The sequence below is a fragment of the Beta vulgaris genome, chromosome 8, assembly GCF_026745355.1.
Source record: "Beta vulgaris subsp. vulgaris cultivar EL10 chromosome 8, EL10.2, whole genome shotgun sequence".
Lineage (NCBI taxonomy): Eukaryota > Viridiplantae > Streptophyta > Magnoliopsida > Caryophyllales > Amaranthaceae > Beta > Beta vulgaris.
In genome coordinates this window covers 40183329-40201147 of record NC_079209.1, presented here as the reverse complement: position 1 = coordinate 40201147, position 17819 = coordinate 40183329, and the positions used below count along the sequence as shown (strand labels likewise).

The 17819-nt window shown below is 34.8% G+C and overlaps 1 protein-coding gene across 1 annotated transcript; it reads left to right on the top strand.

Moving 5' to 3' along the window:
• The first annotated feature begins 16134 nt into the window (after nucleotides 1–16134).
• On the top strand, nucleotides 16135–17071 carry LOC104901457 (hypothetical protein). Its single transcript, XM_010689044.4, has one exon. The coding sequence runs from the start codon at nucleotides 16482–16484 to the stop codon at nucleotides 16848–16850; it is 369 nt and encodes a 122-aa protein (XP_010687346.1). The 5' UTR covers nucleotides 16135–16481; the 3' UTR covers nucleotides 16851–17071.
• The last annotated feature ends 748 nt before the right edge of the window (nucleotides 17072–17819 follow it).

The following is a 17819-nucleotide window of genomic DNA, read 5'->3' as shown; positions in this document are numbered from 1 at the left end:
GAACTCTAATATTCAGGAAACCCTGTTGAGTTCAAGATCTTGAAAAATATGAATACTAGAGAGAAACTGGAAGAAGGGTACTCTACGCAGAGGCCACCAATGTTCAATGGTAAGTTTACACTTACTGGAAGAACAGAATGGAGATCTTTATCAAAGCCGACAATTACCAGGTATGGAGAGTCATAGAGGTAGGTGATTTTGAAGTCACTACCACTAATGACAAGAATGAGGTAATTCCTAAATCTATATCTGATTTTGATAAAGCTGATTTCGAAAAGATGGAAATTAATGCTCTTGCTATAAAATCTTCATTGTGGTCTTGGCCTCATGAACACAATCGTGTCATGGGATGTAAAACCGCAAAACAAATTTGGGATCTTCTTGAAGTCACTCATGAAGGTACGAGTGAAGTTAAGAGATCAAAAATAGATCTTTTGATGAACCAATATGAACTTTTTCAAATGAAATCAAAAGAGTCTATCCAAGACATGTTTACACGCTTTACTAATATATTAATGAGCTAACATCTCTTGGTAAAGTGATTACATCTGAGGAACAGGTACGAAAGGTCCTAAGGAGCCTTCCTAGGGATCGTTGGATGGCTAAGGTAACTGCCTTACAGGAAACTAAGGACTTTACTAAGTTCAATTTGGAACAACTTGCTGGTTCCCTATGACTCATGAGTTGCAATTGGACAATGAGAATGGAGACATGTCCAAGCAAAATCGATTGCCTTAAAAGCTGATGAAATGAAGGCTCAGAAACGATGAAGAAGAATCCTCTCATGGTCCGAAAATTCAAAAGAATGTTTAGGAACATGAAGAAGGAGATTACAAAGGTAAGAATAAGAAATATTCTAACAAACTTGTTTGTCATAAGTGTGGCAGTTCTGAGCACTTCATCAAGGATTGTCCCCAATGGGAACAAGAAAAAGGCAAAGGAAGGGAACGAGCAGAGATAGGAACAAAGAATACAAAAACTCCTATACTCGATCTGACATGAAGAAAGCTATGGTTGCTGCATGGGGAGACTCTGACTCTGAGGAAGAAGATGATCCTCAACCAAATGAGGAGACTGCAAACTTCTGTCTTATGGCTCTTGACAATTCCGAATCTGATGAAGAGATTGAATCTCTTGAGGCAAGTCTAGACACCATCAAAACTCGTCTTAATTCTTTAAGTAAAGAAAAATTATTTGAGTTTATTGTTGACGCTGTAAATGATTGCAAAGATGAAACCATTAAACTAAAACAATGTCAACATGCTTTAAGTGTAGCAAAGGAACATACCTCTTGGCTTAAAAGTGTTCGATTGATATTGAGAAAAGATTTTTCGAATTGTTTGACAAAAATCTTAAATTAAAAGAGGATTTCGAAAATCTTAAAAATGAGAACTACTTGTTAAGTCTTGAGTTATCACAACTAAAAGAGTTTGTTCCTGAAGTAAGTTCATTTGACATTAAGTCAGTTCCCTTGCAAAGTTTCAAATCTGAAATAAACGAATTGAAAAATCATGTTTCATTTTTGGAAATTGAAAATAAGAACTTGTAGGGGAACTGCACCAAATGAGAAATGAAAAGAAAATGCTACCTATTCCAAACTGGATTAAGAACCCTCAAACAAAACGAACTGAAGGTCTTGGTTTTAATCACAAAAAGAAATTTGAAAAACCTAAAAAGAGAGTTGATTTACCAAGTGATAAAGTTTGTATGTTTTGTGGGAACACTGGTCATTTTAGGAACTCTTGTCCTAAAAGACTTGGTCGCATCAATGAGAACTTGGAAACAAGTAAAGTAATTTGGAAAAAGAAATCTATTGTTCCTGAAGGAAAGGAACCCAAGAAAGATTGGGTTCCTAACTCTAACAATTAGTTTTCTTGCAGGTTGGAGTGAGGGGGAACAACACATGGTACCTAGACAGTGGTTGTTCTAAGCATATGACTGGAGATAAATCAAGATTTCTCTCACTCTCAGCCTAAATGGTGGAAGTGTGACTTTTGGTGACAACAAGAAAGGTAACATAGTTGCCATGGGCAAAGTTGGTAAGTCATCGTCACATTCCATAGAAAATGTGTTTCTAGTTGATGGATTAAAGCATAACTTGTTAAGTATTTCCCAATTCTGTGATAGAGGGAACTGTGTGAAGTTTAATAGTGAAAAATGTTTAATGTCAACAATAGCACAAAGGATATCATTTTGGAAGGAACAAGGAAAGGGAACACATATGTTGTGGATCTCAACCTTGTTCCCAAAAACAAATTCACATGCCTTAGTGTTATTGATGATGATTCATTCTTATGGCACAAGCGTCTAGGTCATGCTAGCTTTTCCTTGCTTGACAAACTGCGTTCTAAAGAACTAGTTTTAGGTTTACCCTCTACTAAGTTTCATTTAGATCATGTGTGTGATGCATGCGCAAAAGGAAGCATGTTAGGTCCTCTTTCAAGTCCAAGAATGTGGTAGTACCACAAGACCTTTAGAGTTAATACATATGGATTTATGTGGACCTATGAGGATACAAAGTAGGAGTGGAAAGAAATATGTGTTGTAATTGTAGATGACTTCTCTAGATTTACTTGGGTTATTTTTCTTTCTAGCAAGGACGAGACTTATGATGAGTTCCTTGTCTTTGCAAAGAAAGTCAAAATTTGAGTGGTCATAAGTTACTTCACCTTAGATCCGACCATGGTAAAGAGTTTGAAAATTTAAGTTCGATGACTTTAGCAGAGACAATGGATTAGATCACAATTTCTCAGCCCCTAGAACACCTCAACAAAATGGTGTTGTTGAAAGGAAGAATAGAACACTAGAAGAGATGGCTAGGACTATGTTGATAGCTAGTGGCTTCCTAAAAATTTTGGGCAGAAGCTGTGAATACTGCTTGTCAATTATAAATCGAGCCATGGTAAGACCTTTATTAAATAAAACGCCCTATGAGCTGTATTTTGGTAAAAAGCCCAATATTACATATTTCAGAACATTTGGATGTAAATGTTTTGTTCATAATAATGGGAAACAAAATATTGGAAAATTTGATGCTAGAAGTGAAGAAGCTGTATTCTTAGGATATTCTTCTAGTAGCAAGGCTTATAGAGTGTATAATAAAAGGTCTATGTGTGTAGAAGAAAGTGTGCATGTTATTTTTGATGAAACAGATAAATTTGATGCAAGCACACAGGTTGAAGATGACTTCGAAATAGGATTGACAAAAGACTAAGTCTTATTGATGAGACTTTGGAAGACGAAGTCATGGGAACAAAGCCAAGGGAACAACATCCTGTTCCTGTTCCCAATGAGGAAGAAGAGGAACTAAGTGATGATGCACTAGTGAATGAATCCACTATTGTTGAACCTGGTTCCCAAGTACAGGGAAATGAAGATGATCAAGGAAACCAAGTTTCCATCCAGGATTTCCAACCAAAGCCTTGGAAAACTCATCGTTCCCATCCTGTGGAACTAATAATCAGTGACATAAATAAGGGAACTCAAACGAGATCTCAATTGAAAAACTTTTGTGCTTTTCATGCTTTTCTTTCTATGTTGGAACCTAGGAATCATGAAGAAGCTCTCACTGATGCTGATTGGATCGTAGCAATGCAGGATGAACTTCATCAATTTGAAAGAAACAAAGTTTGGCACCTTGAACCTAAGCCTAAACATAACAAGGTTATTGGTTTAAAGTGGGTGTTTCGAAACAAATTAGATGAGTTCGGAACTATCATAAGAAACAAGGCCAGGTTAGTTGTGAAAGGATACAATCAACAGGAAGGCATTGATTATGAAGAAACTTTTGCTCCAGTTGCAAGATTGGAAGCAATTAGAATCTTCATAGCTTTTGCTGCCTTCATGGGTTTAAATTGTATCAAATGGATGTAAAATGTGCTTTTCTAAATGGTTATCTTAATGAGGAGGTATTTGTAGAACAACCTCCAGGTTTTGAAAATAAAGAATTTCCTAATCATGTCTTTAAGCTTGACAAAGCTCTTTATGGGTTAAAGCAAGCTCCAAGAGCATGGTATGAAAGACTTTCTAAGTTCCTTCTTGAAAATGAGTTTAAAAGAGGAAAATTGGATCGAACCTTGTTTTTAAAATCAAAAGGAAAACATTTATTAGTTGTTCAAATATATGTTGATGATATTATATTTGGTGCCACTAATGAATCTTTGTGCAAGGACTTTGCTAATCTCATGAGTAAAGAATTTGAAATGAGTATGATGGGTGAGCTCAACTTCTTCTTGGGGTTGCAAATCAAGCAAACAGAAGAAGGAATCTACATCCATCAACAAAAGTACATAAAGGAACTATTGAAAAAGTATGGTTTGGAAGCATCCAAAGTTAATCATACACCTATGGGAATCTCAACCAGATTGGATGAAGATTCTATAGGAAAATGTGGATCAAACCAATATCGAGGTATGATTGGCTCATTACTATATCTAACTGCAAGTCGTCCTGATATTGCTTTCAGTGTAGGTTATGTGCAAGGTTTCAAGCCAATCCAAAGGAATCTCATCTCACAGCTGTGAAGAGAATCCTAAGATACCTCAAGGGAACAGATGATTTAAGCCTATTCTATTCGAGAGTGATACCTTTGAATTGAAAGGATTTGCGGATGCTGACTATGCAGGAGATCTGGTCAATAGAAGAGTACATCAGGTATGGTTCAGTTCCTTAGTCATAGTTTAGTTTCTTGGAGCACCAAGAAGCAAAACACGGTTGCTTTATCTACAGCCGAGGCTGAATATGTTGCAGCAGCAGCATGTTGTTCCCAAATGCTATGGATAAAACAACAACTACGTGACTATGGAATCTACTTTGAATGTGTTCCCATCTATTGTGATAATACTAGTGCTATTAGTATTTCTAAAGATCCCGTACATCATTCAAGAGTCAAACACATCCATATTAGGCATCACTTTCTGAAAGATAATGTTGAAAAGGGTCTTATTAAAATGGAATTCTGTGAGACTGAACGTCAAATTGCAGACATCTTGACAAAACCCTTAAATAGAGATAGGTTTGAGAAATTGAGACTTGAACTTGGCTTAATCAAATTGAAATGATTGCTACATTATTCCCCTTTGTGTTAATTCTTTGGCATTATGTCTTGGATGTGCATTTTGATGTTTTTATTGCTTAAATACATCACAATTCTTATATGATTATTTCATATGTATAAGTAAAAATGTCTGAAAACGCTCACCAATGTCCAATAATATTCCCCTTATTGTTCATAGGACAATTCTATGCCTTAAGTGATACAAAGGATTAAAAGAATTAATGGAGTTCCAAAGTAGCAAAATTTCATTGTTCCATTCATTGTTCCCAAACGCTGTTCCCAGTGGTGTTTAATTTTTTTTTTCAAAATTCGAAAAACCAAAAATATTGTTCAGATTTTATTTCCTAAAAATCTGATTTTTCCTTATATCTCTCAAGTTAGTTGAAGATATTTTTTAATTAGTTAGATTTTTTTCAAAAAGTGTAAATACACGGTTTTATATTATTATTCTTTCCTTAAACAAAACAAATTTTTCTTTCCTTCTCATAAAACCGAAAATTACTCCACAAAATATGATACCAAAAACACTTCTCACTCTCTCTCCTCCCACAAAGCCGAAAAACCCTCTCCTTCCTCTACTAAAATTGAATCACCAACACCCATGGATATTTCTCCAATTCTTCATCAAGAATTCTAAGGAAAAGGAAGAAAAGAAGAACTTGAAATGGAGGTTGAAGAAGCTCATGCAACAGTGAGGGGGAATCAGATGTTCCCGAGAGAGGAACAACTCGGTTGTCGAAAAAATTCCACGGCAATCTAGGTATGTGCATGGACTTTTTATTGATGTTTCTTGGTGCAAAAGAGTAAATTTCGTCAATTGCTTAATATGATTAAGTTTCAAGGTTGGGAAAATCTTTTTGTGAAATGTTATGGAAATAGTTTATTCCTAAATTGATGGAGAATTTTGTGAAAACTTTTCCATGGATGAAGAAGGAAATTGTTCCACTTGGTAAAGGAACTCAAATTGATTTTAATGCTAAAATTTGGGTAAATGCTTGGTGTTCCCGTGAGAGGAACGATGTTTATTTCAAGAAACAACGTGGTCTATCCATTTTCGGACATTCTTTTGATCAATTGATTGTTAAGTATGGTGGTCAAAAGGGAAAAATTTCTTGATCATAATCTTCTTTCCCCTTATCACAAAATTTTTTTCACATCCTCAAGAAAGCTTTATTGCCTCGTCTTTCCAAACGTGCTCAAGTTAGCATGTTGGATTTAATTTACATTCATTGTTTAGCTCTCACAAACACATAAACTTTCCTCTTTAATGATTCAACATTTGAGTCATTGCATTGAAAATGGATTTTGTTGTTGGCTATGGAGCTTAGTAACCGAAATTCTACTTAAGTTTAAAGTGAAAATTTCGGGAACTCAGTCCATTGGTGTTCCACGGGAAATATGTTGAATGTGCGTGCCTTGAATAACTTAATGTTTGTGTTGTGAATGGAGAAGTTATTAAGGGAGGCTAATCTTGATGATGATGAGGATGATGATGTGGATGATGAAGTGGAAGAAGACAAAGAAAAAGAAGTTGAAGAGAAGAAAAAATGAAAAAAAGGTAAAAAGAAAAGAAAAGAAAAAGAAAAAGAAGAAACTAAGAAGAAAGGGAAGAAGGTGGTTGATGAGGTGGTGAAACCGGTTTAAAGCACTAGAGCTAGTCAAAGGGTTCAAAAATGAAAGTGCTTAATTTTCCTATTCTTGATGCGAGAAAGTTTGAGGAAGATGAAGTAAAGGTGATTGATAGGGAAGATTATGAATCTAACCTACCTCCTTCTAGGGAACCGACTCCTGTTCCCATGGAAACCAATCTGCCTTTTCTTCCATCTCCACAAAAATCTGCCTCACCTCTACCCTAGCACCACAAATGATCTATCCCTCCCTCTACCTCAAAACCCTCCTGTTCTGTTCCTAAAGCTAAGGAAACAGTGTGTTCCCATTCTAGAGGAACAACCTGCTGTTCCCAAACCTAAGGAACACAGCGCACCAACCTTCTCAACTCCCTCGTCTTCTCAAAATCCTACCATTGGTTCTACATATACTCTAGCTCATGCTAGAAGGTTGGATTCTTTGTTTTCCTTGGTTATGGGTCATTCGGAAGCAATGATGGAGTTTGCTACGGAAGCTAAGGATTTAAATGGGTTGGTAAAAGGGGTTATGAGCAAAGTTGACAAAGCCTTGGATGGACAACAAGAAATATGGCTCGGCTTGGTGAACTTTCTTCCTCCTTCAAGCATGAACTCTAGATTGTTGAAGTTGGAAGACATTGTGCTCAAGGGAAATGATACATTGGCCGAAAATCATCAAGAAGTGATGGCAAAGCTTCATGATGTGGTGGAAGAAGTAGAACAACCTCCCTCTCCTAAATCATAAACTTTTCTATTTAGTTGTTTTTTTTGTGTGGGAACATGAACTTTGTTTAATATTTGTCTTTTCTATCCTTCTCCTTTAATCATGCTACAATGGAACTTTTTTTGCTTAATTCTAAGTTTGATCTTTTTGCATGTGTGCGTCTAAATGAATGGCTAATATTCTTGGATTACGGTTTTTGAGAGTTGAATGCTTTATTTGCTTATACTAACCAACTCAATTTCTTACAAGTTTGGTGGTGTGATGTGTTTAGTGAATAATATTCATCTTTTTGAAATCGTGGACTATGTTTTTGAAGATGCCAAAGGGGGAAAGATAAGGCAAATCAGAGTAAATTTTTTTTTGTCATGAATTATGTTCTCTTATTTACAAAATAAAATAAGTCATAAATACTTATTAACTTGGTTACATACTTTGTTAAAATTATTTTTATATGACTTATGTTATTATTTTTAGTATATGCCTTTTGTTGCATCTTCAAAAAGGGGGAAATTGTTGACCCTTGAGTTTTGAAGATGACCTAACCACAAAAGACATAGTATATTTTATTTATGTTGTTGCAAGGTAATTCATGCTCGAGCTAAGAGAATACTTGATTGAAGATTAAAGCGGAGAATTAATCAAGATCGAAGTAAAGATGTTCGAGAGAAAAGAATCAAGCATGGAATGAAGATTAGAATACATTAGGGTATTTATTAATCTTCTTGTTAAGGTTGAGTAAAGCTTTATTAAGTTCGTGGTGAATTCTCAAAGGAACTTGGTTCTGTTCCCATGAAAGGAACAGACCTGGCACTATAGGAACAAGGTTAGGAACAAGACTTAATAATTAGGGAACAAGACTTTAAAACTAATTTAGGAACTTTAAGTGACTAATATTGTGCGCCTAAGTATATTGTGTCCCAATATAGTTGTTAGAGTTTTTAGGGATAATTTGACTAAGATCCATAATTTTAGGAAGTTAGTTTAAGTTTGTTAGGAAAAGATTTTAAAAGATTTTCTGATTTTAAAATTAACTGATTTTCAAATCTTATCTTTTTTTATTTTATCTTTTATTTTTATTTTAAAAAGATTTAGTTTTCGAAAATTATATTTCCGGTTTTTAAATGTTTCGGATTTTTAAATATAAAACTGTTTTCCGGTTTTTAAAAATATTTGAAAAAGATATTTTTCCTAAAAACTAGCTAAAGATTTTATTTATTTATTTCCTAAACTAGATTCACGCCTAAATACTGCTACAGTTTATGGAGTTAGTGGATTTAGTGGCTTAAGTTAATTATCCTCCAAGTATTTAATTAAATTAAATAAGTTAATTATTCTCCAAGTTTGCAAAACCACGTAATATGTTACTGCTTCTATGAAGTGAAGTAGTGGATTAGTGGATGCTTACATGACATGGAATAATTAATTTAATTTAATTAATTAATTAGAAAATCATGGAGAACATGTGATAATGGTCTAATTAGTGGAAATCATGTCTTGTCTTAATGTCTATAAATAGGCGCCTAATTCATTTGAGAAAATGTGTCTGACTTAGTTAATTTGTCTTAAGTTATCTAAAGTGTCAGTGCCTTTCCTTAAGAGAATTCATACTTACATTAATCGAGTTTTATTACTCTTCCATTGTTTTACAAAGTGTATTTTTTAGAAAAAGGGTTGAGTGAACTCTTGTAAGTGTGAGAAAGCTTTGAGTGAAGCAAGAGAAAGAGAAAGAGAAAGAGAAAGGAACTTCGAGTGAAGTTTGAGAGAAAACGTCAGTTGTTGGGAACTGTCGTTGGGAACTTGAGTTGAGTGACTTAAGTTGAGAATCGAGAGAAAAGTAATAGGTTGTAATCAGAGTTGTTTTGGCCTATTATAGTGGAAAGTTGTTTAAAATCCCTTGTGGTCGAGGTTGTTTCTTCCTACTAGGCCTAGGAAGTTTTTCCTCGTAAAATCTCTCGTGTTCCCATTGTTTGTTCCCAAGTTTACTTTTAATTCCGCAAAAAGTATAGCTTATTCTCTCATTATAATTCACCCCCCCTCTTATAGTGCTCATATTATACAACAAAAAGGGTCGGACATAGTCTAACTTTTGAATAAATAATTAAACCTAATATGACGTAAGAGGCCAAGACAATTAAAAAAAATCCTAGAAAGAGAATTGGAGAGGGAAAGAGGAGAGGAGGCGGCCACTGACAGGATTATTTGATCTTCATTTTCATTTTGTGTTTACAACCTAACACAATCAGTTGTTTGTTAGTTATATAATTTGTTTTGTTATCACAAAATCACTAAGAGGCTAACATTTACAAAATATTGTTATTTCATCATATTCAATAAAGACCTGAGGTATATTGATAGAGTAAAATGTAATTAAAAAAACTGGGTTCATATTCTCAATTTAAGTGTCGCGATAAAAATTCAAAAGCCCGAAAATGGTAAGTGTGAGGAAATAAGAAATTTAATCATGATATAACAATATCGGGAGAAAAAATAATAATTGTTGTAAGTAATTTGAAACTAGGAGAATATATTCTTTGATGTACGCACATATATTACACTGCACCTAAATCTTATATGTCTCATACACCTTTTAAAACAAGTCCAAATTTTCTATGACACTATTATACTTCCTCTGTTTCTCAATAAATGCAGCATATTATCTTTCTACACTATTTAAATATTAACTTTGACCAAAATTACTAATATGTAAATATAAAGATCATATTTTGATTTTTATTGGTATCTCTTATTCTATATTTCCAAAATATTATACTTTTTGTAATTTGTAATAATATATATTTAAAGATATCAATGGTCAAACTTCTACATTGTCAAGTGTGTTATGTCAATATGATACATCAATTAAAAAAACAGAGGAAATATCTTATAATATGTGCCACTTAAATCGATTGGTCCATATCAACCATTGTAATTTACTCTCTCTCCTCTCCTCCGATTTATGTTTTTTTTGTTGATCCTTTGGGATATCCACAGGTGAAGTGTACCTCCTGCACGTCTGGTTGGTTCGACCAAATGAGTGGAATCAAAACCGATATCGTGGGTGATAAGAGCCGTGTGATAACACGTCACTACGTTTCAAGCAAAATAAAGAGATTTGGAGATTTTGGATCAAAAGACGAGCATTAGTTTAAGCAAGGGCATACTAATTTCCCTTGCATTACACATAAAGATTCACAAACTATATGGCAAGAATGGCTTCGTTTCAGTTAACGAGGCTCCTCGTTATCCTTCATCCTCCATGGTAGTTCCACTTCCCCGGTCGCCATATACAACCACATGTCTCTTAGTGGTTTTAGGAAGACTCGGTCTCTCATAGCCCATTTCTGTCTTTGACCTCGTCTCACTTACTGCCCATATCTTCTTATGTTTGAGCATTAGCAAGATATCCACAAGAAGAACCATGTTGGTGTAGGATGCGATTAGGTTAAGAATGTTATTGGGACCATCCGTACTTGGGCTTGTTGTATTGTATGGAGACGAAGGCATTTTGGTTCCAACCATGGGCCAAACATGTAAAGGATTTAGTTGTCCTCTTCATCAGCTTTTCCTTCTCTCCTTGATACCTAGTTCAGGAGAAGTGGCACGGGTTTCGGAAGATGTACCACGTGTTGAATTTGCCAGAGGTGAGCATGATAGAACCATATTCCTGATACATACATTAACATCTCCTTGAATTTCATGTCCACCTTCTTTGGTTCGAGACTCATGTTTTCTACCACATTCAATGGTGATTCCTCCAACTCTAGTTTAAGGTCCTTCGATAAAATTAAGTCCATAATCTTCAGCGATAATTATGGTTTGAGTGGAAGGGTAGGCCTCCGAAAGATGAAGGGTTGCTCCACTTTGGGTTTTAGGATTCTCAGAGGTAAATTTGGGAAGTGAGACATCGTGTAAGGGCTTGCTTAAGGATGGTGATTTGGGTGGGGTGGTGGATTCGAATTCCATCTGCTGGTTGTTCATTGATAGTTTTTGGTTTTTTTGGAGAGAAAGGAATGCGGGAACATGGTGAAATTGGAGGAGAGAGAACTTTGGCTTGTTGGCTGGCTTTAGGGATGGAAGAGAAGACATAGGTAAATTTTTGGGAAAAGCATATGCATGGGGCACTAGTAGAATAAATGCTACTTGCTGCAGTTAAAAAGTGCCCTATTGCTGCGGATTTGGGCGCGCAGCAATTAAGAGGGCAGCAATAGGTATTAATTATATTGCTGCGATTTTTAACCGCAGCAATATCGGCAAATATTGCTGCGGTTTTTAGGCCAAACCGCAGCAATATATTTATTTTCTATCAGATTTAGAAAGCATATTGCTGCGGTTTGTGAAGAAAACCGCAGCAATATGCTATAATTAATAATAAAAAATAGATATATTGCTGCGGTTTTTTTAGAAAACCGCACCAATAGGGTCTGTACAGGTAAAAAAAAATTTTTTTTTTTTTTTTGCATTTTACCATCAAATTTGAAAGGCAAAACAGTTAAAAGAAAATAAAATACTATTGATTGATACTAATGACAAAAAATTATTATACAAAATTCAAAAACATAAAAATATAATATAATAAACAACAAATATAAAATTACACCAATTTCATTCTAAAACGGTAAAGACAACAAAAAAAACATATTAATTCATCATATACACAGAAAAAAAAAAAAAATTCAAAAGAATGAACTAAGAATGAACCGTAAAGACAAATAAAAAGTTGCGAAAAAATTACAAAAAAGAAACTAATAAATTCACTTTTAGATCTCAGTTCTTGGAGATTAAAAAAATTACAAAAAAAAACTAATAAATTCAAGCCAATTGGTAGAGACGACGTTGAGTGAGACACACGACGATGGTGAAGGGTGGCGCAGCCGATTGGTGGAGTCGAGCGCCGAGTCGAGCAGTGTAGCCGATTGGTGGAGTCAAGCGACGAGTAGAGCGGCGAGTTGAGCGGTGCTGTGGAGTCGAGACGAACGAAGGTGGTGAAATCGGTGTTCAGTGATTCGACTGGTAGACAGAGAGACGAAAGAAGGTGGTGAATTCGCGGCGAACAATTTGGATCGAGGCGGTGGCAGAACGCCTTGTCGCTCCGTTCGAAGGTTTTCAGGAGGAGTGGAGTCTGGTGGACGTACAGAACACCGGTGACAGTTGAGAAAGAAATGAGAGATGAGAGAGATGAGAGAGAAGAGAGGTTGAGAGAGAGACATGAGAGAGAAGAGAGGTTGAGAGAGAGAAGTTTGAGAGGCAAGAGAAAGAGGCGGGTGAGGTTCTGAGGTACTGATGGCCCGGATGAAGCTATGGTAATTTGGTAAACCCTAATGAGTGAGGCGTGAGGCGTGAAGTGTGCGTTTTATAATTTTTTTAAATGATATTGCTGCGGTTCCTCGTAAGAACCGCAACAATATATTAAAATATTATTTTTTAATAATATTTTAGTATATTGCTGCGGTTATTGACAAAAACCGCAGCAATATGTTTTGTTAAATAGTCAATTTTGTTTTCAAAATTTTTTCTGTTAATACCATATTGCTGCGATTTTAAGCAGAAACCGCAGCAATATCTTTATTTTATATTTTATGTTTATTTTTACGTGATATATTTTTGCGTATGGGTAAAACCGCAGCAATACCACCGCAGCAAATAGCATTTATTCTACTAGTGGGGAGTCGTCTTTTTGGGTTGTCCACGTTTCACCTCAGGGTTTGCAGATGGATTACCAAGATTTTCAATTTGAGATTCATTAATATTAATCAGAGCTAGGAAGAAGTTTCCATTGGCTAAATCACTAATCATAGGATTTACCACAGTAGACATCAACATATTTTTATTTGCTGCCTCAATTTCACCTTTTCCAACAATTTTATTTGGGGTCCACCTACTTTGGGACTGATGTCTCAATTTAACCCTTGCCAACTGGCTTCCTTTTTTATTAGCCGGCTTCATAGGCTCACCCGTTTGCTTCGGCAACACTACTTTTTCCAAAAACCTAAATCCAACCTTCTTCTTGCATCCTGAAGGGTCTGCTCAGCCTCCACTATTTTCTTTATGTTACGTGCACCTGATGCATGACCAAAGGAATTGCACCTACCACAAAACCAATGCCCCTCTTTAAATTCCAGAGGTTGATAACTTCTTCCCAACCAAGCACCAACTAGGTAGACTTAGACTTCTCGACAAGAATGCAAAGCCTTGTATATATTTTTATTTCCTCCCTCAAGAGACTTAGCATCTATTTGATTATGTACCCAATTGAGTTACCGATTCTTGTGAGGATTTCTCTGTCATAGAATTCCAAAGGTAGTTGTGGGAGGTTAACCCATACTACCCCTTTTGAACATTTTGCATGTGAAGGTCGAAAATTTGGTTCCCAACATTGGACTCATAGGTGAACACCCTGAATAAACCATGGACCATTAGCCAGAATCTTTGCTCTCTCTTGTACATATTCACATTGGACAACATAGAAACCCTTTTACAGTGCAATTAGGTTATCTTTTATATTTATCTATCATGTCCTTACCAAGTAAGATTTTAAGAAATCCTTAGGAAATGACTTTTTCACCACCTTGAAAATGATAGTTGCTAGCCAAGGCTGTCTCAATTTCGAGCAACTCTCCTCCAAAATTGTAATAAAGATTTTTTTACAAGTCAAAAATATCAATAAATCATGGATAACTCATAAATTGTGTAAATTAATAATTTAAAATTTTCATATATTTTCCTAACTAGTAAAGAATCAACAATAGTCCAATTAATTTTTGGCTCCAAGATATATCTTTTGAAATGTCCTCTTTGTTCCAAATTCAAGAGATTGTGTAACTTTTTAAAAATTTTATTTTAGATTTTCAGGGTTAAAATCAATTTAAAGATGAAGAACCAGGTAACATGACAGTATGACCAATATTACGATTAAATTTGTGGATGTCAACTAGTTTAGTTGATTAAAATTTTGGACCTTTATAAAATTATTTGAGCATAAATCACAAATAAATCAATTATGTACAATGTCCAATCAATTAATATCAAATATTAATTATGCAAACTGAAGACATAAATAAATCATCTCTTAATAGAATAAAAATAATAACTTTGCATATAATTACATGATCATATGAAAATTATTAATTGGGAAAAATTGTAACCAATAGATGCATAAACCATTTCCTAACATCTATCATAGGATCGAAAACATAACCAAACACATGAATCATTTAATAGGGATTAAATATCAAACCTTTGTAGCGTGATTTTCTTGTTGTGTGCAAGCTTTGAAGATCGAAGAGCCCCAAGTGTTGCTCCTCTATTAATCCACGAGCATCAGTTGAACACCAATGTTTGCTAGGGCGGGAGAGTATAAATTCTCTTGCTTTTGATGTTATAGGTGCCGGTTTAGAGAGAATAGTTTAGGGTTTCACTTTCTCTCTCTAGTGAAAATAAACCGATTAATGAATTAATCACCTAAACCCTAATATTATATCCTATATATAATAGAAAAGTCATAGGCTAGTTAAGAGAACTAATTCTCTTCCTATTTTCCTTTGGACCTGCCCAATCCTAATCCTAAATGGATTTGGATTACTTTGTCCAACTTGTGCTACAATGTGTGACCTCATAGGATTAATCTATTTTAGTTATAGGTCCAATCAATATTGTCCTATTAATCATATTTATTTTCTAGCAAGAAAATACGATTACTAAAATAATTAACTTTATTATCTTCATAATATTATTCCTATTTATATTTAGTAATTGTCGGAATATCTAAGGACATATTCCTTCAACTATATCATTCAGACACTACTCACTAAATCATGCAGAAACTACATCTTTCCATATGTTTAATCCTCCACTACATTGCATATAATTTCACTATATATTTTCCTTTAATAAAATCCACTATATTGTATATAAGTTCACCATATCTCCATAAAACTCACTATATGAATTTAATATCAATTACCGACCCAGTGCACAACTAAGTTAGTGTACACGGAGTCCATTTAAGTTTTTTTGATAAAGTTTTTTATCTTATTATATTGTCAATCTTCTCATAAAGTGGAAAGGTCTAGTATTATTTGACGTTGTTAATTTGTCATAAATAATAATAGTTGTAACTTGATGGTTAGATAATGACTTAAAAAGTTATTCATATGTTTAGGACTTTTGCAAAAAAAAAAAAATTAACAACAATGAGTAACGAAAAAAATTGTCTGCACCAGAGTTGATTTCGGGAATTGGCGTAATTAGAGAGTAGAAATGATTGCATTATTTGAGCTATATGTGGCTCTTATAAGGCAGATTATATTAGAATAATTTGCATTATAATTTTGATTTAGCTAATTGATTCAACTTTTCGAATAATTGTATTTAAAATTGAAATGGTAGATGCGCAAATTGTTCTCATTAATTAATTATATAATATAATAAGACTTTTTTTTGTGGTGAGCATTAGATATGATCATATGACTACTATTACGTACATAGGTATTTTAATCTTGACACCTTCACAGCTTCACTAGTGGAAGACACCCATGATTGAGGCAAGTGAAAAATTCCAGAAATCAGCGAATAAAACCGTGCGCAAATGGCTGGTTTTGATACCTAAAAGCAGTCAAACGAGACGTCAAAATAATTTTAGTAGCTGCCCCCATATAAAATATGTCAAAACAGGATAACCCCAAGTCATCATGGGCGCCAAAACAAGAGACTCAATTTGATTTTGTACTCCATGACAAAAACAAATATGAGAAATATACAATGGTAGTCTATTTGTTTATCTTCAGAGATAACTATTTTTTGTACTTTTCCTAGTTCAACTTTGGCCAACTAGTAATAAACTATGACATCTCAATTTCAAACTCACATGTAAAATGTCAAATTCTTTGAATTTTCCATGAAACTTCTAGCTGGCATTTGACATATCCCCTTCTATAAATATAATCAATACTTATCCACCCATTCCACACAACATAAAAACATCGCAAAAATTACTTTCAAGTTTCAATCCACAAAAACCATACTCTAAGAACACCAACCTTTAGGTTCAAGTTTAGCAAAAAGAATAGTTCATACAAAAATGGAGGGACTTATACCATATCTTGTGCGTGCAATCAAGAGGCAAAACCTACACAACCAAAGCTTCCGATGCCTCTCCGACGGCTCAAGGCGAAGCTACCACTTATTAGGTAACGCTGGCGGTGATTCTGTTAATGGGTCGTCGCACAGGCGAACGCAATCGGAGTTTCAAGCCCCGACTGCGATGGATTTACAGCCTGAAGTTGACCAGTTTGTACGTTCACGTAGCATGAAGAGTAACAACATCAACATGATGGATAACAAAGGGTTAAGGCAAACTCATCATAATGCTCCTGCTGCTTACAATTATAATTATGATTATGGTGATAGGCTTGGTTCTAATACGATTAACAAGTTTCATCAGTATTAGTTAGAAATCTAGTTCAGAAATCAGAATGGCAAAAATCATTTTGCAAGTGTGAAAATCTAGTTTCTACGTGTGTACGTATTAATGTTTTTTGTCCTTTATTTAATTGGTTATTTGTTGTTATTGGAGTGGGTGAAAGCTTTTGTAAGATTCCATCAGCAAAATGATGGAGATAATTAAACAAGTTGGAACCATTATGAAAGTGGACAAATGTGTACAAATTATATTCTTCGACTACTGTTCTCATCAAGTGATGTGTAAAGCACTAGTATATCTTTTATGATGGAAATTGATTTTTCATGATATGATATAAAAGTACATCTTCGATTGAAAAAATTTCAATGGAGTGATGACTATTCAATAATTATTCCTACTAGTATTCACAAATAAAGAAGATGAAATGTCACAAAAGATTGTTTTAAAAGTTATTCCAAGGACATAATATGCCCTATCATGAACCGCACATCTAATGGTCCTAGTGAAATGGTGTGTAACGCAAGGATGGTTTTATATATCACTAATGATCGACTGCAGCTAGATTTGTCAATTCAGTTACTTGAGTTAGGTTTAACTTGGGTCATTTCAGGTTTCAAGTTACGTTTGGTCAGGTTGCGTTAGGTCATCAAATCAAACAGGTTAGATGTAGGTTGGGAACGATCATAATTCGGTCAAGTCTGCCTCAATTTATTTGTTCTTTCAGTTCTGGTGAGATTCGACACGGTCAATTTCGGGTGCGGCCATCTTTTGTGTGCCATGTGGTGCCGGATCGGGTTTATTACAGGTTTGTAGCGAGTGATTTCAAGTTCACGTCGCGTGTGGGTCGGGTAGTTATCAGTCAGGACAATAATGGTTTGGGTCATTGTCAGGTGCAAGTCAAGTTCAAGTCGGTAGCTATCGAATTGGGTTATAATTGCATTGTGCCACAGTTTATTTCGGGTTGATTCGAGTTCTGAACAACACATTCAGCGTAGC

Excerpts from the sequence above, each read along its gene's own strand:
- LOC104901457 (XM_010689044.4), top strand. The coding sequence starts at position 16,482 with ATGGAGGGACTTATACCATATCTTGTGCGTGCAATCAAGAGGCAAAAC.